This window comes from Aphelocoma coerulescens, chromosome 5, assembly GCF_041296385.1.
Source record: "Aphelocoma coerulescens isolate FSJ_1873_10779 chromosome 5, UR_Acoe_1.0, whole genome shotgun sequence".
In the NCBI taxonomy this organism is placed as follows: domain Eukaryota; kingdom Metazoa; phylum Chordata; class Aves; order Passeriformes; family Corvidae; genus Aphelocoma; species Aphelocoma coerulescens.
In genome coordinates, this window is record NC_091019.1 from 14,503,164 (window position 1) to 14,522,615 (window position 19,452).

The 19,452-nt window shown below is 39.0% G+C and overlaps 1 protein-coding gene across 5 annotated transcripts in view; it reads left to right on the plus strand.

Annotated features, from left to right (window-relative positions):
- The window catches only part of SBF2 (SET binding factor 2), a 234,386-nt gene that overhangs the window by 32,740 nt on the left and 182,194 nt on the right, over positions 1 to 19,452 (plus strand). For 3 of the 5 annotated variants that reach the window (XM_069016753.1, XM_069016756.1, XM_069016760.1), the window contains exon 2: positions 13,436 to 13,524. In XM_069016753.1, coding sequence (XP_068872854.1) covers positions 13,436 to 13,524 — 89 coding nt within the window. The remainder of the gene's footprint in view (positions 1 to 13,435; positions 13,525 to 19,452) is intronic. The other 2 variants (XM_069016754.1, XM_069016758.1) reach the window with 1 other exon arrangement.

The window sequence follows — 19,452 nt, forward strand, 5'->3', positions numbered from 1 at the left end:
TCTCCAAACTGGCCTTGAACAGTTCCAGGGATGGGGCATCCACAGCTTCTCTGGGTAATCTGTTTCACCATCCTCACAGGAAAGAATTTATTCCTAATATCTAATCTAAACCTGCTCTATTTCAGTTTAAGGTAATTCCCCCATGTCCTGTCATTCCCTACATGCACTTGTAAAAAGTCCGTCTCCAACTCTGTTGTAGCCCCTTGATGCCTTTTCCTGGTCTTAAAATCAAGAGTCACACACGGTTAGAAGGGGAAAAGGGATTTTACCTTGGTATTTATTTTAAGGATCCTTAGGTGCACACGTCCAGGTCACATGCATCGAGATGCACCCTGCCGAGTCTATCTCTGTCCCTCTCCATTCCCCCCTCCCCCCCCCAAATTGGGTATAACATTATAGGTTTTACTAATTAGCAGATCTATCAAAGATTCCCCAATGAGAGGCTCAAGTGAGCCCTCCTCCCCAAGGAACCTTCCCCTGGATGGTTCTATCTTAGTTTACAGGATGTGTTCTGGAGAGGACCTTGGGGTCTGGGGCACACTGATCCCTAGCTATGAAGCTTCTAAAATGTTTAGTCTGCTAGCTTGACAAACAAGTCCAAGAATATAGGCAAAAAGCACTAGGAATACAGAAACTGTAAAAAGGTATAACAGGGTATAAAAGAAAAGGCAAAAAATCTTCATGGTATCACCCTGAAGGTACTGGAAGGTCTCCCTGGAGCCTTCTCTTCTCCAGGCTGAACAACCCTAAATCTGTGTCTCCCTAGGAGAGGGGCTCCAGCCCTCTGAGCACCTCTGTGGCCTCTGCACTCACTCCAGCCAGTCCATGTCCTTATGCTGAGGGTCCCAGAGCTAGATGTTGTATTCCAGCTGGGATCTCAGGAGAGCAGAAGAGAGGAGCAGATTCACCTCCTGTGGCTTGCTGTCCACTCTCCTTTTAACGCAGCCCAGAACATGTTTGGCTCTCTGGGCTGCAAGTGCACACTGCTGGGTCATGTTGAGCTTCCCATCAATCAGCTCTCCCAAGGCCTTTCTCCTCAGGGGTGCTCTCGATCCATTCTCTGCCCAGTCTGTGTTTGGGCTTGGAATTGTATGTATTCAGTCTTAAATGGGAAAAAAGATGTCTGTTTTGTAGCAAAGATTAGTCTTCAAAAATAGAGTCTACATCTTCTACCTCAGATACGTGAACTTAGTATAGCAAGAACTGTCTTCTGGTGCTGTGCTTGCTTTTCCTCATGAGATGGAAAAATCTTTCCAGAATCGTTGTCTCTCCAGACTGTCCTCTCTGCTCACTTATCGTGGGTCTGTATGTTGGTGAGCCCTAGGTTGAAATGCAGTTATCAGCCAGCTCTGGGAAGTGCTTTGCTTACTCTTTTGCAACATTGCATTCCCTGTTAATTAGATATATCCGACTCTCTGGTGCCTTTGAAACAAGTCAACGCTTGAGAAGACACATTTGGTCTTGTACAGTGACATTTGTTCTCATCAGCAGAATTTTCAGGTGATAATTCACACTGGTAATCTAATTTTATCTTTTTTCATTGGCAGAATGTGGTAGGGATAAGATTCCTCTTGCAGTCTTCAAGTATACTTGAAGTCCTTCTGACAGGGTCTAAATGATGTTATACAAACCGTTGTAATTTTTTGAGCAAAAAATATTTGTGCTCGTAGTGATTGTTAACAGGGAAAGTGTGTAACTTTACATAGGTTAGAGAACCCACTTGCTTGTCATTGTTTCCACTTTTAATTTCAAGATATAATAGATGTGAAACCTTTGTCTTTCCTTTTAGAATGTTCTTTCCAAATACTTTTAATGAGACATTTAATTTCAGAGCTCTTTACTTTCTGACTCTATTTGAACTCTGTGACTCCGTCCCTCAAAGAAAACCACTTGTTCAGACCATTGGATACAAATGTGAGCTTCAGGGGAAATCTCATTGTTTGCCTTAGAAAAATGTCTTTGTCCAAGAGTTTACACATCTTTTACAACACAAGACCCAACCCCAGACTTTGTGTATGCTTATTCCACCTTGTATACCCAGCTACTACTACTCTTACTCTCCCAAACAGACCAGATCTAATATTTTTCTGTTAGCTTATGCATCAGTTTTGGAAGAACTTGTTGAACTTGGGACACTGTCTCTGTAAAATAATATTTCCATACTTGAATCTTAAAATAAGCAATGGAAAAATAAGTGTGATGATGGATTGAATAGTAACTCAGCGAGATATTTCATGGTTTGTATTCCTGCTTTATTGTAAGTGTGTGTAGAGCTGAGAGCTGAAGGGAGTGGAGAGAAGCTGGTGGATTGAGACAGTGTGCACTGCAGAAGCCTCATTTCCTTAGGAAACCAGCTGGGGGAGGGTGAAGATATCCTGTTAGAGCTGAAGAGCTCAGGGTCAGGAGATGCTGAGAGTACTGAGTTCTGACAAGTTTTTGGTAAGAAGGTGGACCCAGTAGTAGAACTGTTCAAGTGTTCAAAGCTTACAGTGCAGTAACAGTGGTGTTGCACACCAGATTGCTGTGGAGCAGGTGTTACAGAAGCAAGAAAAATTTCTCAGAGCCACAGACTGAGATTCTGGGAGGGATCAAGGCCTTTAGGAATTCAGGCTTCAGTAGCTTGTTGCTCGCAGTACTGTTTGTTCTTCCTCACCTCATCCAGATTTTTCATGGTTTTTTTGTAGATTTTATTGATTGGTTTTTTGACTTGTTTTTTTTTCTCCTTACCTTAAGTTGTTATGAAGCATTTTTAAAGATGAAAATAGAACTGCAATATTAGGAAGCTTCTTCAGACTTTTTGTAGAGGATTTAGTCTGCAACTTTTCTATATTCTGTAGGCCCTGAAAGGGCTTTCTAAAATTTTAATTTCCTGATGACATATATAGGTTTTCAAAATGAGTAATTTATTGTGGTACTGTAAATGGCACTTCAAATGAAATTACTTTGAGCATCATTTCATTTTTTACTTTGTCATGTGACTCTCATTTTCCCCCAGGATGTCATAAGAAAGACTCTCTCTTTGTATTGGCTTTATGACCTTGTTTATCAGTGTTCACACAAGTGTGAGTGAGAAGGGTTTCAAAAAACCCCTGAACCATATTGTCAACATTTTCAACAGAGCACAGTAGTATATTTCCATGTACAGTTGAATGGGCCTGAATTTTGTTTAGTATTGTTATCTGTATTGTGCTGTTCATAGATCTAATGATGACTTTTTCTGGCTATCACCAAACATGATGAGACACTTCCAGAAGTTATTTTGTGTATCTGAGCAAATAGTGTACAGTCAGTAAAATGATAAATGTGGGATTCTCACCCCATGGCCCCAGATTATCTCTGTATACTCTACTCCTTGGAAGAAAGTTACATAATAGGAAAAAAACCCTAAGCCATAGTAGAGGATAAAACAGGACTGTACTTAAAATAAAAAGTGAACCAAGTGTTTCAACATGTTTAGGGTATGTTTTAAGTACTGCATTTAGACCTGAATCTTCATATTCATGAATCCTGTAAATAAATACTGATACAGAAGAACTGTTGTAGGTAGTCTACCTTACCTATTGTGGTCCTATAAAGTGATTTAGAAAAATAAGTTTTAGCACATGATCAGACTTCTTTAAGAGTAAATGTAGAAAGCCTTTTCCTGAAGTTGTCTCATTGCTGAATTTTAGAGTATGAATAGCTTTTCTTTATGCTCCACAAAATCAGATTATATTTACAGCTACTTACATCTCTGGAGTGTAAATATCTGAAATCTGATTCTAACTTTGCCATCTGTGTTTGGTTTAAAAAAACAACCATACAAAAAGTAAAAAAAGATATGAGAGAAGTATTTACACGGGCTGTTTTTTTAATGTATTCAAATTTTGTATGCTGAAATGGGTGCTGATTAATATGTTAAAATAACAATATTGAAAATGTAAAATTGTTTTGGTAAAATTAGAATCTTCCAGTTATGTTCAGGAAATTTCAAAGTGGAGCTTTTTTTATTCATTTGGTATGCCAGTTAGAGATAATTCCAAAGGATAGTTGTAGAAGGAAGGTAACTTACTGGAAATAGTAATAATATTTAGTAAATAGAACAGGGTTATTTTTAAAGCTGGGCAGTAAACATAATTTGTTAGAGCTGAGAAGCTGCCTAAATTTTCTTTTTTTTTTTAAAAACATTTAAGACATTGATTCAGAGTACAAAGCTGAGTATGGTTTTGGCATCCTGATTTTTATACCATCCTTGAAAATAAATAACAAATATTTTCTTCAAGACATCTGGGAAGTCTTTTTCAGTTTGTTGTGTTCAAAAGACTGTTTGTTTAACATAGAGTGTTTGTTTTGAAGTCTGATCTTCCCTTCCTATGCAGCGGCTGGCAAAAGTGATTTGTTTGGAAACAAGAAGGGGAATTGTCGGTGAGCAGGAAACTTTCTCCCTGCCAGCTGCCCAAGCTTTTTTTCCAATTTCTTGAATATTATGCCAACCATTGGGTAGGGAGTTACTTGAAAATGATTTAACATTCATTGTTGTTTTCTTGTCTATTACTTTTTTTTGGGGCTTTTGCAAAACCATATTACTGACCACCCAGCAAGAGTACAGTGTTTGTCCAGGAGCCTGTTATGTCCTAAACTTCTGTTTGAAAGGAAGAGTCCTGAGGTGCAGCAGTTACAGCCAAGCTGCATTAATTGTATCAGTAACTTGTCCAGATAAAATATTGTGGGAATTGGAATCCTGGGGAAAGGTGGAGGATGATGGTATGAAGGGGGTTCTTTAGGAGCAACTGGCACCTTCATAGGTGTAGGCCAGATAAGCTTTTTAAAGGACAGTTTGTGCTGTAGCAGAAGTTCCACATGAGCTCTCAAAGATGAGGGATGAAGCAGCAGCAGAACCAAGTAACTTTTTACAGAACTTTGAGAAGTGTCAGTGAATTCATTGCCACTGGTCACTAAGGTTTTGCTCTCAAACGTGGCTTTCAGCATGAGGCAGCACTTTGCATGACTGACAGTTTTCCAAGGATTCGTGGCGTTCAGCACGTTTCTTCAGAAGAGTTAGAGGCTGGTGGAGTATTGGCTGACCAAATCACTGTGTGCCCCCTCAGCCAGTGCTCTTGTGCTGTATCACACTGAGCAGCATTAGAGGGACACTGCTGAAGCAGCTAAATAGGCCTCTAATGTGTGGTGATGATTGTAACATCCCCATTTATTCCCTCTTCTTCCTCCTCATTCTGCTTCCCTTTTCTCCATTTCCTTCCTCTTCTGCTTTTTATGGTATTTATCTGTTTTCATTTCACTTGGCACTGATGCAACTTCAGTGGATGAAGTTCATCCCTAAATGTGATTTTCCCTAGAAAATCTGTTTTAGAGGTTTCCTAACTGCGTATCAGTGGCTAGCCTCCTTTCAGCAGAAACACCAATTGATGTAGTGGAATGAGATATGGCATGTTTTGCCATATTCCCACCTCTCCCTCCTACTTTAATGTAATTAAAATACAAGCTAGATTATTTTCCCTCCTTTATTTAGGAATAAAGCATAGGACTGATTTCTGATGACCAGGAGCAAGGAAGATGTTAACCTGACTAGAAGAATATCTATTGCAATAGTGGGGAGGATGATCCCGCGAATAAAGTGCCAATATAAGATTTGGGTGGTATTGATTGAGCCTGTTTCTTGTACACCCTTGGGTGTACAAGATCCCTTTCTCTGTGCTCTGCTAATTAAAAAAGTACCAAAATCAAATAAATATCGAGACATTCAGGATTTTGGACCATCCCAAGTATTTCAGGTAGTCCTGACTAGCAGTGCCAGTACATTTGGGGGAAGATTGAAATGCTACTTTTTTTCCCCCCCACTAAGTTCAACAAATTTTTCCTGTTTACAAAGAAAAGAGCCTGAGGATCGCCTTATCCCATTATTTGTTGCATCCTTGATAATATGGCATGCCTCCAGAACGGCTGTCGTTCAAATTCCCGGGATTGTTGCATGCATCTCTTTGACCTGATTAAGATGAACTGACTCTGAGTTGTGCCAGTTGTAAAAATAGTGTCTGTGGTCATTATGGGAAGCCCATCTTCATTCCGTCTTCCTAAACGCACCAGCATTTTGTTTAACCTTTTGTGGCCATTAGGCTGCAATAAAATCTTTATTCTCTTGAATAAATCAGAATTAAGTGCTCTTTATGTAAACTTCCGTGTCCAGGCTACTTCAGACTTTGAGATGCACATGGCCTGTGATGTGCAGGTGGGGATTGGACTGATTTTTTTCAGAATTTCAAGTATTTTAGGCCTATCAAAGAAATATTTTCTTTCTAGGTGTTTAATATTAGCTCTCCTTTGGTGTCTTACTTTTGTTTCAGCTCTGACTTCTCTGTAGGGACTGAGTTAAAATGGGGATATCTTTTGTCATATTTTCTGTCTTCTGGCATCAAGATTTCTGTAGTGATGTTTTTAAAGGCACAGGAAGGCCTCAGGTACATTTCTGTTCCCCAGATGGAACATGAGTTGTCTTCATCCTTCCATGAAAAGCATTTCCAAAACACCCAGAAGTGACCAGAATCCCGAATAGTTTAAAACTTCTGCTCTTTTCAAGTTAAGAACCTTGATATGAAAAGGATTTTACTTCACAGCAGATTTTAGTGATGTCTTTAGCACTAGGTACTGTTTTGAAAAGGATGAGAGGAACTGTGCTCTGCCACCTGTCTGTGCATCTTTCATACTGACAGTATGTTCCTAACTCTGAACATGCAAAGTTGTACTTCTGAATACTTGAAATTATTTATTACCTTTACATGAAGGCTCTACCGTGGTAGTTTTAAACTGTTTTCTATGGCATAACTACTGATGTTCTTTCTCTGTGATCTGTTCTGTGTTTCTTCTTCAGGCCTGAAAATTATACCTTTTGTAACAGATCACCAAAGTGCTTCCATTCAAAGCTTTGCATGTTAACAATACTGAGTGCTCAAATGCATTTTTATCAGGGGTTTGTAAGTGAAAAGACAGAGTTTATCACAGTCCTCATTAATTTGGAATGTAAGTTGCATTAACAGCTCGCTTCTGGAATTTCAAGGGCGAGCAAGAGATGGCATGTGACCTTTCATAGGGAAAGATTTATGTAAGAAGGGAGTTTAGGGGACTAGGGTTCAGGAACCAGCAAATTATGCCAGAATTTTAATGTGTTGCATGTTTGTACTGTTTAAAGAAAAAGATGGGAAAAGGAGAAGGAGAAAGAGGGCAGATCAGAAGAAGTAAGCTGGGGAGAAAAGTTCCTTTTCCCTTAATAGCTTAAGGTATAGACTGCTTGATCAGAATTCTTACAGGCTGAAATTCAGGGTTTGGTCTTGGCAATTCACTATGTGTATGTACTGTACAGGAGCAAGAATGTAATGTCTAAAAATGTGAAGCTTTATTTTGTGGTCAACTTTTATTCTTAATGGATTAAAGAGTTAAGACATCTTAAAGGTAGAAAAACTGCTGGATGAGGGTGATGATGATTATTTTAACCTGGCATATTTATTGAAAATGAAAATACAATTAATTGCTGTAGGTGTAAAATTACAGTTTGAAAATGGCTGCGATGTCTTTACAACTTCTGTACTTCACTATGTGACAAAACTTTACTACAAAATGAAAGAAAAGAATTGCAAAATACTTCAATTGAAGTACAGGAATAGTTTTGCTTTTGTAGAAATGACTTTGTTAAGATAACAATGTGAGTGTTTAATAACAACAACAACAACAATAATGGCAGTAGTTTTGTTGGAAATATGTCTCTTGTTACTGCCAGGCATGTATTGTATATATAATGAATAATGAGATCAATTCCTGTTTTACATTGAGCACACTGTGAATGTGCAGTGATTGCCCATGCTCAGCTCACACACACAAATACTGTATTAAGTAGTTTGTTGTCTGAGTGATGTCTGTAGTGCATCTGAGTTTAAGTGGCTTCAAAAACCTCCAGAAGCTTCTGATTGGTTTGAATTCAGTGAGCAGTGCTAGCAATGAGCTTTCCATCATGTTTTTGGGCAGATTGTATGTTATTAAAAGCATACCAAAAGACAAAAATTCCTTTTATTGATGATGAAGGTCCTTCCCGCTGCCTGTGGCTATCTGAAGCCATTGACACTGGAATAAACTGTCTTACTTTATTACAAAAACAAGGTGTCAGTGTTATTGAGTGACAGTTCACAGAATCACAGAATCAATTAGGTTGGAAAAGACCTTTGAGATCATCCAGTCCAACCTCTGACCGAACACCACCGTGTCAACCAGACCATGGCACTGAGTGCCACATCCAGTTGTTCCTTGAACACCTCCAGGGACAGGGACTCCACCACCTCCCTGGGCAGCCCAATCCAGTGTCTAATCATCCCTTCCATGAGGAAGTTCTTCCTAATGTTCTTAAAACCTCTGAAATCTTGGTAAGTCTGTAAAGCAGATACTATCAGGCACTAGCTGAGGAGGTTACTACTGGTGTTCACTGTCTGCATGTTTTTAATGTGGTGTCACATTTGTTTATTAGCATTAGTTAATAGGAATTTCACTAGGATACTGAAGGAATATCCTTTTAGTGTTAAGAATTATTAAAGGGGGCTTGAAAGAAACTAGATACAGAGTGAAGGGATGTGGTCAAAATCTGCAGTTATTAATTGGAAAATCTGAATCACATTTTAAAATTTTTTCCTCCTGTGGCTTCAGTATTTTTGCAAAGTTGTCAGTAGTTATCAGTAGCGTATATTGAAACAAGTGATAGTTGTTGAAATCCCATGACCTGATATTTTTCTGTTTCTTCCTGTTGTGCTAAAGCAGTCAAAAATGCAAGTTCATTTGGGTGTTGAATTGCAGCCACCTCTTGAATAATCTGTTATCTTCAGACAAAACTGCTCTGCTGAAAGTTGGATGATTTAATAAAAGTCAGCTGTAGGCAGCTAGTGTCCACACCACCTCACCCCAAACCATGGGATTTAGGGACTTACTGCAGTTCTGCTGTTATGTTGCTGGTTGGATTGAAAAATGTCAACAGAGAATCAGCAGTAATTGCAGTATAAAGTATTGGGAAAATGTGGTGAGCATACTGTACTGGATTGGGTTTATTATCAAAGGAAGTGCAGCTTCTGGGTCTTCCCTTGCACGGGAGATTCTTTCAAGTGCTCCTGGGTCTAAACTTTTCACAAAGAAGGCAACTTTGCGATTCAGTAACTTTTGTAATTGAATAATTTTGTTTATTTTTCAAATTTATCAGATTACAATAAATTCTACCTCATGATTGCAAACACAGAAAACTCTGAGATCCTGAAGAATTGCCCTAGTTTTGAAGGACTGCAGATTCATTTTAAAAAACCAAAACCATTTGGGATGGAATGGTTTTTAGTGGGATGGAAAGAGTGTTTCCCATCTATCTGTATTGTGTTCAACTTTAGAAATCATGTGAAATAGATTTTATGCATTATAAGTAGAGTTGTAAATCTGTATCACAGGATTTTTCTGTGGAAGGATTAACAGTGCTTTTTCTGTTGGTGTTTTGTTTTTATTTTTTTACTCATATCTGATGGATGTGAATACTTACTTTTCTAATGCTCATATCTTGAACACAGAATTATTCACTTCCCTTTTTTTCCCTTTAAAATTTTGCATTTCTATGATACATCCTTAGTGCACTGTTCCATAAACTTTTAAAAAATTTTAATCTTTCTCTGTATTTAAGCTGATGATTTCCAGAAGATTCAACTTTACTACTGTGGGCCTTAAGTCTGACTGTTTAATACCTGGAATGTTTGTGAGGCTTCTGTGAGCTGTTCTGAAAAGGATCCTTTTCTAAAATTTTTGAGAACTTGGATGCCAAATCAGTTGTGCCTGAACTAGAGGTAGATGGAAAGCATTTTTGGTTTTCAAGTGTTTTCCCAACAGTGGAAAAAAGCTGGTTCTGGGGACACAAGGAGGGACCTGTTGCTGCACCTCTTGGAGGGAGGTACTCCATGGGCTGTGTGGAGTAATTTTTCTTCGATCCCAGAGGTGACCTGAAGTACAAGTTCATGCCGCATAAGGAGTTGAGTCTGGCTTTCAGAAAATGTTCAGAACCACATCATTTCCTTCAGGTAAATTCCTATGGAGGTTTAGAATCCCTCTTGAAAGCAAAATGGAATTACCTGCAGTAAACTCGAACACCGGTTGGCAACATTGGTGGCCAACATTAGTGGCCTTCTAAGGAAAGTAACCTAAAAAACCTGATAACCTTTTGACATAAAGGAGAGAATATTAAAAACTTTTTAAAAAAGTGTACATCTCTTAATTCTGAATTAAGAGCTTCCTATTCTGTAATGTAGGGAGAGTCTTTGTAAAGTCAAGTAAAAAGAGAACTAGAAGGATTGGTAGCTTCAGAACATGATGAAGTAGAAGTAGTTTTGAGCTACTTTCCTGGATATCGTTATTTAAAAGTGTAGTTGGTAGTGTCAGAGGTCTCAGTCTTTTGTGAACTGGATTCAGAGTTTTAAAAAGTCACCCGTGTTCCCACAGAGAAACTTAGGGAGCTTATACATATCAAGGACTGTTTGCTGCTGTAACTCTTTGATACTTCCTTTTCCAGGAAGTCTGGATATCTCTGTTCAGCTCGGTCCTTCTGCCCTTTCTTGCTGTTGGCCTCTCAACCCCAGGCTGTGCTCTGCCTGGAGGGTGTTTGTGCTCACTGCTGCCGTGGATGCATTTGTTTGCTGTCCCTTCTTTGTGCCACCTGCCAGCCGTAGAACAACTGGAGGAAGAAGAGATTTGACAGAGATATGACTTAGGATAAGCAGATAACGTGGTAATTTGAGACTTTTAACTTAACAAGAGGAGAAGTTCTGACACTGAGTCAATGAAGGAACAGCCCCCTTGGGGTGAAGAAGAGAGTAGTAGTGACTGTCAAGTAAGGTGACTGCATAAAGGAATGGAAGGAAAGATAACTTCTCTGTGTGGGATACCAGAGGTGAAGGCTAAGAGGAAAACAGAGGAGGGTGAAGGCTGTTTATTGCATGCTGTCAACAAAATACATGCCAATTCCTAACATACAGAGTTGAAAACATAGCTGTTCTGTTCTTTTTTTGCATGAAAGAAGGAAACAGGGACTGGATGTCTGGAGAAGAAAGCAGGAATGCAGCAGTGGTTTTGCCTGCCTTTAGAGAGAAGCTGTGTGACTGCTTTTCTCAGAGCAGTTTAGGGAGGGAATGGTGAAGCTTTTCCATTTATGCCTCCTAATTTTGGAAGGATGCTGAGATGAAATGGTGTAGGGCAGAAGAATGATAGTTCAGTAGAAGATGCTTTGATAAAGTACATGAGAGGAACACTTGATCTTAAGCAGTGGAATCAGTGACTGGTGATCCTGTTCAAGTATTACAGTCTAATAGATAGAGAGCTCCTTTTCCTTACAAAAACTGCAGCTGTAGCCGTGTCTGTATTTGTTCCTCGGTTTCTGGCACATCGTTGCTCTGCTTTCTGAGCTTCTCTGCAGCTCTCTATAATATGATACTTCCTTTGGCTTTTCACTTGCTGATCTCAGAACTCATAGCTAACCCCGTGTGATTGCAGTTCTTCAGCAGGCTGCCCGTGGGAATCACAGTGTGTGCTACCTTGGGTGTAAGATTGCTGTTGGGAGTTTACTCCCTGTAGTTTGTATGTCCATTGTACTGAGACCATCTGTTCCTAGATTATTTCCAAGAGACAATCACAGAACATTAGGTGTAAATATGGACAAACTGGAGAAAATGCTTCTTGGTAACCCATTGGATTGGCTCTCCCTAAACATCTTGTAAGATGTATTGCGGGTTTTAAGACAGCAGCAAACTCAAACTGTAAATTAGCAGGGAGCTTAGAGGAAGCCTATTTTTTTTCACTGTAACACTTATTTATGCTAGCAGACTTCAGTTGTGTCAGACTGAAAATGGTTTCTTATGGTAAAGCCAGGAGAGTAATGCATTCATTGCTGCTGCCTGGGTGTCTGCAGAGGAGGCGACACATATGGACTGCTACTACTAATACATAAATTGGATTGCTTCATAACATTGTAGTACAGCTTTGAGAATTTGACAAGAAAATGGTCAACAATTTTAATGATTAATCTCAAAATTTTGTGATACAGCTTTAGAGAAAAGATGATTCAATTGGATCTGATGGGTCAGCTATTAAAAGATATTTTAAATGGTTGCGAATTTCAGCTTTGCCATTGATGTACAGATGGACTGAAGAATGAGACACCCTGGAGAGCAGCCTTGTGGAAAGGGACCTGGGGATCACTGCAGTTACAACTTTGTGAGGGGAGGATGAGGGGCAGGCACTGATCTCTTCTCTCTGGTGCCCAGTAATGGCACCCAAGGGAATGGCCTGAAGCTGAGTCCGGGGGAGGTGTAGATGGGAGATTAGGGAAAGGTTCTTCCCCCAGAGGATGGTTGGGCACTGAAACAGGCTCCCCAGGGCAGTGGTCACAGCACCAAGCCTGACGGAGTTCAAGCAGTGTTTGGACAATGCTCTGGGACACGTGGTGTGACTCTTGGGGATGGTACTTTGCAGGGGTTTGGGCTTTGATGATCCTTGTGGGTCCCTTCCAACACAGCATATTCTATCATTCGATGATTTAGGAATCTTTTCACTTCGTTTTCATCTTGCCAAGCTCATCTGTGGTGAATCCCAGAGCTAAAATTTAGCAAAAAAAAAAAAAAAAAAAAAAAAGAAGTTAAGATTTTTTCAATATTTACTGTAGGACTTAAGAAGGAGGCGAACAAAATTCCTGTTTGTACATGCATTCCTGTGCCCTTCAGGATGACACAGCGCTACAGTTGTGGTGTATTTGTGGTGTTTCCAAAATTCATCTATAGCACTGTTGCTTCCAAAAAAAGGAACGTGTGAAAAAAGAAGAGAGTTGCATCAGAAAAGTTATCAGAAATGACCAGCTTTTCTTCACATCCTTCTGTGTGGAAAACCACTGCTGACTTGTCCAAGGAAACCAGTGAGAAATACTGGCAAGGAACTAGCGTGTCCTGGATAAATCATGTGGAGCTTTAATCTGTAGACTTATTTCAATCTATAGGCTTCTTTTGGAAGACTGCTTCTTGCTAAACTTTTGGTTTCTTTTTTAAATATCACATTATCCATTATATTACTTTTTAACTCACTGCTGTTTGTAGAGAGAGACCGAAATTATCAATAATAATCAGTCATTTTGAAAATGTGTATGAGAGGCAGAGGCTGGATGCAGCTCATGGCTTCATTTCATGTAGTGATTCCTTGTGTTACTGCTGGAAAATGTTAAGATTGTATTTATTATGTGACTTGCAAGAGGAGCAATATGACATTTGAGGAGCTTGTTCTGCCTCTTGTGTCAAAAAAACTTACTAATATTGGGTATATTTTGAAAGTATTCTCAAATGTATGGTGATTTCAATTCCACCAGTTCGCCTTTAAATAATGGAATTTTATCTTTCAGCAGGACCAACAGAAGGTTTGGGGAAAATAATACAAAGATTTCCCCAGAAGGACTGGGAAGACACTCCTTTTCCACAGGGAATAGAGTTGGTAAGTTTGCATTACTTTTTGCAATCTTTAGAATTCCTTTCACATGCAGTTGGAAGATACATCTGCCTTCATGTAATGAGCTGTATTATTTAACCCAACAGGAAATGGGTAGAAATTATGTGAGCAGAGGGGATAAATAATAGGTTTAAGAACAATAATTTTGGCTAACAGAAGATAATTTGTTCTGGTATGCACAGCTAAGTAAATATTCCTAGATGATAGAAAATGTCTGCTGCAAATTTATAATTTAATGTGTTTAAAGAAATGCTTATTTGTGTCCCTGTGTTTTTGTGAGCATCCTTCAGATGGCAGATGACTTCTCATTGACATGTTCAAATAATTACAAATGTGTATTTGTATAATGTAGATTAAAAAATAAATTAATATAGTATCCCAATAAACTGGATTTATTAAAATGGTCAGCAAGGCTGGTGTGCAGGGATCTATTTTAAAGAGAGAATTCCCAAGATGCTGCTTCTTTCCCTTCCTTGGTCTCTTATTGTGGGATGCAATGAGAAGGTGTCTATTACTCATCTGGATCAGGGATTCACTCAACAGCTGTCTCTAAAAATCCTGAAAAGAAACGAAGGACTGTGGTCATATTCTGAAATTAGGTTTCTGAGAAGTCAGAGTGAAACTTTTACTGCCGTGAACTTGGTAACTTCTGGGACAGGATGAGCTAGAGGAGGAGATGGGCTGTAGGAAATGTTGCAATAGGAGTCTTTGTACTGTGGGGCAAAATCAGCTGCAGAGGAAAAGGCACCAACTCTTGCTGAGTTTATTGCACAGATACAGCAAGCAGAGCAGGCTTTTACCTATCAGGCAGTGTTCAGCTCCTTGCTCCATGCCACTGCCATGTGCTGTGCTCTCCGTGAAGGACAGGGAAGGGGATTCTGGTGTTTGCTGCTCTCTCCCTGGCGCAGCAGAGGTGCATTTGCTCACTGGGCTGGTGTACACGGCTGGGCACTCATTTTCTCTGGTTCTGTGGTTTCATTTCTTCACAGCCTGGCATCAGCCTGGGGTTTCAGGGCTTGCCATGCCCTGATCATGGGGGCGAGCACGATTTCTCACACACGTGATGGGGAGTTGCAGCCTCTGTGGTGCACTTGCATAACACCAGGTTTGGCAATGCAGAGCTCTGCTGAAACGAGGGAAGCTCTGAGGTTCAACCAGGAGGGTTGATCTTGCCTCAAACAACCGCAGAGGCTGAGTCATGGTAAAATTTACTCTGTCATACAGATCTTCCTTACCTAGCTCAGAGAAAGCAATGGGTCTGACTTCCAGTGATGATGTGAGATACATAAGCACAGCTTCTCTTAAAGCAGTGAATCTTAATCTGTGCCTGGGTGTTACCTCCCATTTAAGTTTTAGCACTGAAAGAAAGTAAGATTTTAGCACTAACAGAAACACCTTTCTAAAGGCACTTTTTTTTTTTTTTGGATGGGACAAAACATTATTTCTCTATCGGTTCTCAAATGACTCGTTAGGCAAAGCCATTAAGACATTAAACTTTCCAAATAAAACAAAATCTGACAATTTAAGAACATTGATTCAGCCAGTTGGCAAAATCAGTCAAGTTTTGATCTGCTTTCCAAGTGTGGTAAATAAAATTTTAGTTAATGAAGATCGAGGAGTTAGAGATACTGCAAAGATCAAGTACTAAAGTAAATCACTTAGGAAAGTCAGATTTTGTCAGGAATTTTTGTCAAGGTTTTGGATGAGTCTAACACGAATCAACATTAATTCATGGTAAGGAAAGAAGAAAAGCTGCATTACCATGTTCTGTTTGTCACTTTAAGGGCAGATTTAATATCATTAAGGGGGTAATAGGCAAACCTAAGGAAAAAGAGATAAAAGGTAAGAATGGAATAATTGACAAATGTAAATGAGACTGAAGAGAGACGTATTTATTCATAGCACTTAGTTCTATGAGAAGTTTGAGTTAATATCCTCTTAAATGTACTTGCTCTCCTTTGAAAAATCTTCATGGAATGATATGGTTTCTGTTAAATGGAAAAAGAAGCAATGGTTTGTATCTGAAAAACATCTCAAGCTCTCTTCACTGTGTTCTCATGAAGGAAAAAGGTGAAGGCTTTTCCTGCTTAATGATAGGATTGAAGGGAGATTTGATGTTTGACTCTTGTCTTCTGTCAAAGATGGTTCTCCTGCTGTGAAAACGTTCAGCTGATTATTGGTGATGATCTCAGCTCTTTTGTAAAGTGAATTCTCTGCCTGAGAATTTAGACATTTGTGGGGTTTTTCTAGTTGTTTGGTTGTTTTGAGGTTTCTTTTTTTCATATAAGACAGGTTGAATGGGGTAATTTGTATTGGTATGTAATGGGTGATACATTCACAGATCACAGGATCATAGAACAGCCCAGGTTGGAAAGGACCTGGAAACGTGATTTGGTCCAGCCTGTCATGGAAAAGGAAGCATAGCTGAGATTATCTACCACCCTGTCCAGTCTCACCTCAGAAACCTCCAGCATGAGAACTCCACTGTGTCCCTAAATGATCTAATGGTTATTTCCTATTCATACTGTTAATGGCATTTTATGAAACAAGACCAAGTGAAAATAGTGGAAAAGACCTATGCATACCCCCACCCCTCAAGCTTTTTTAGTGCTTTAAGATGGAAAATGCCTTCTTGGACCCCTTGGGGTCTCTGTAGCTTGTAGAGATGCCATTAGTCCAAGCTCCAGCCAAAAACTGATAGACAAAAATCCTCTGAGAGTTTTTTAGAGGGCTCTTCTCTTTGCCCAGCCCTGCATACCCCCTATCCTTCTGGGCTTGAATTCATGTGATCAGATTTCCAAGACATAAATTAAGGCAATGTAAAGAATGAAGTTGTGTGGGTAATTTTAAAGTTAAATAAGAAAACCACATCAAATAATATTTTTCATTTTTGTTGAGCCCAGCTTTGATAAACAGGCTCCCATGGGACACACGGGGCCTACTGGACCTGCCTTTGACTGAGTGAAAAGGGATCGTTCTGAGAACATCTTCTCTAGGAATGATGGCCCAATTTCACCTTTTACTTTGACTGTATTTGTAGTTTTGGTAATTTGACACAAATATGCAGAGAATTGGGTCATTATAAAACGTAATTGCAGTTCGAACTTCGCTGAAGGGTGTTGTATTTGGTGTATGTGTGTTCTGTATTAAAGGATAAAGAGGTACTCAAACTGTGTCTATTTTTATGTGAACAGCATGGTAGCTATGTTCTGGTCACAAACACATGAAGTTGGGAGTAAACAGATTGTCCAAAATTCAACAGAAATATATGCAATTTTATTCAAGTCAAGTACTTTAATTTGTTGTGTTCAATAAACTGTGTGTCTTCTGGTTGTCAGTGGGGAGCAAAGCCGTGAGTCTCTGCTGAGGGAACAATGCTGCCAGTAGGTGTTGGTCAGTGTGTCTTCTTACACTTCCTACTTGTCTGCATCTCCTCAAGTGATCTAAACAGATTTTTCTTAACCTTGTACTTTTTGCATTTGCCATTTCACTAAAGGCTTTACAGCTTTAAATGTTGTTCTGTTTATAACTGAATGCAGAAACTTTGATAAGCCACCTGCAAATTGCTGTGAAACATACCTGAAGTCTTTTGTAATGGATTATTGATAACTACAGTGGCTATTAAGGGTCTGAAGACTTTTTTTACCATTTGTTGAATTGTGTGATGTAACTGTGAATAAGGTAGGATATTTCTTAATGTTATATATCATACATACTGAGTGTTACTTCAGAACCAATAAAATGCTCTTCTTCCATTTGCTAGAACCTTTTGTGGGCTATTCAAGAGAAATGTAAGGAACAATTTCAGTTTAGAATCTGAGCATCTTCAGTTTACTGACAAATAGCAGTCCATCTGCAATTTATTGACAAATGCAAGTCAGAGTGAGTTTCTTCCAGTTCCATAGAAGTAAGCTGAAGAGAGATTTACGCTCATTCTTAAAGTTAATAAAGTATTTGGCTCAGAAGAGCATTTCAGTCATTGGTTTTGACCAGTCTGATAGCTGCCCCCTATGATATTTTAAATGAACATGTTTGGGTATCCTTCTCCATAGTCTGTCTTAGAGAAGTGGTTTCAGATGCAGCTTAAGTTTAAAAATAACCCTGTGAAGTCAGCTGAGACATATAGAGCAGTTTAAAATTAGGACAATAAAACTTCTTGTTCTTGCTTGTAGAAAGAATGCTTGAGAGTGTATGTTGTTTGAATGAGTTAGCTTTACATTTCTGCATATTTTTCTTATTTCTAATCCAGTTTTAATTCCACTGTGTAACTTTCTAGACATCGTAATTAGTTATACATCAGAGGAAGCTTTGTATGGTATGTAATGTTACACTGTAAAGTCATTTTTGTCCCAGGGCTAAATTAGCTAAACTAAGTGTCATCTTCATTACTCAGTGTTGGGAGGCTGATCTTAATGAGGCCAATGAAAGTCATACCTAGAAATGTACATTGTCTTAAGTTTAAACTGGATATAATGTGTTTCTGCAGTTGGTGTGGAGCAGGGAAGGAAATTTTCCACTGTAACTGGTGGTGGTGGTAGCAGTAGTGTCATGATTTAGTAATTTGCATTTCAAGTATGTGCAAGTATAGAAATTAGCATGTATTTCTAGACAAGATAATCACCTATCCAAAGAATTACTTAAATTATAAAATTTATTTTTAATTGGTAAAAAATGCTATTTAATACAACCATTTGAAGACCACTTACACAAGTTATGAGACTAAGAGAGAAAGAAAGGCTGCGTGTGTCCCTTTGGGATCTGGAAGGTTGCCTGCTTCCTTCTAAAGGAGGAGTTGGAGTTGATGGAATCAGCTTATTCCTCCTTTGTGTACAGCCCTTTGCTATGAAGCTTAGCACTTCTGCACCTTTGACTGGCTTCAGATAGGAACTCGTAAATGGATGTGGAGTGTGTCTTTTATGAAAAACCAAAGTCAACTTTCAAATTCCAACTAACCTGAGATACAAAAGGAACCCCCAAATGCATGAGAGGAAGGAATGGGATTTTCAAAGTATATTTGTATTTTGACTGACCTAGTCGGTCTTGTACAAATTTCCACTTCATTTTGACATACATAATTTATGAGTTACAGCTCTACCTCCAGATCTTAACTGATACTTACTTCTGTTGGAGCTGCACAGTTGGAATGGGGAGAGAAAAGCTATGAAAACGCCCCCACCAAAACCCAGCTCATTTGTCTTCAAGGCTGCACTCAATTGAAGACATTTAAAAGTAGGCCAGATTTTAGAGTAGAAAAGTTTTACAGAACTCCTAAACTTCTGGAAATTTCCAATGCAGAGTCTCTGGAAATTATGACACATTCAGTCAAAAGCAATACTTTTAAAATTCAAGTGCTGATCTCTTAGTATTATTTTTGTTTTGCCACCTTGGTGTAAGGCATCTTTTCTGAGAAAAAAATATGATGTTTGAACATTTCACTACTTATTTTAAATAAGACATAAGAGACAACTGGGGTTGCAGATTAGACAGTTAAGGCCTGAAGTGATTAAAGTTTTAAGGGAGTTAATCTTTAAATGCTTCAGTCTTAGCTAGCTGATCTGTAAGCCAATTTTTCTCAAACATTAATGCTTTTAAGGACCTGAATAAAGAGTTGTCTACAACATCCATTTAATCTTCAGTGCACTTGGTCAGCTGCAGAGATTTTGGTTTGGTGGGGGGTTTTTTGCCCTTCTTTCCCCTCAAACTTTTTTTACCTCTCAAGAATCATTACATATGTCATTCCTCAATGAATAAAAGCATGGCAGAGCTCAGTGTAGCATTTACACGTGGATTGTGTTGTTTTCATTCTCATGTTACAGAACAGGTGCTTTCAGCAGTTAGTAGAAAACAGATGATAGCAAAAGTACAGCAATTTTTTTTGGTCAGAGTGTTTCTGGACTCAGCTTATATTCTTTT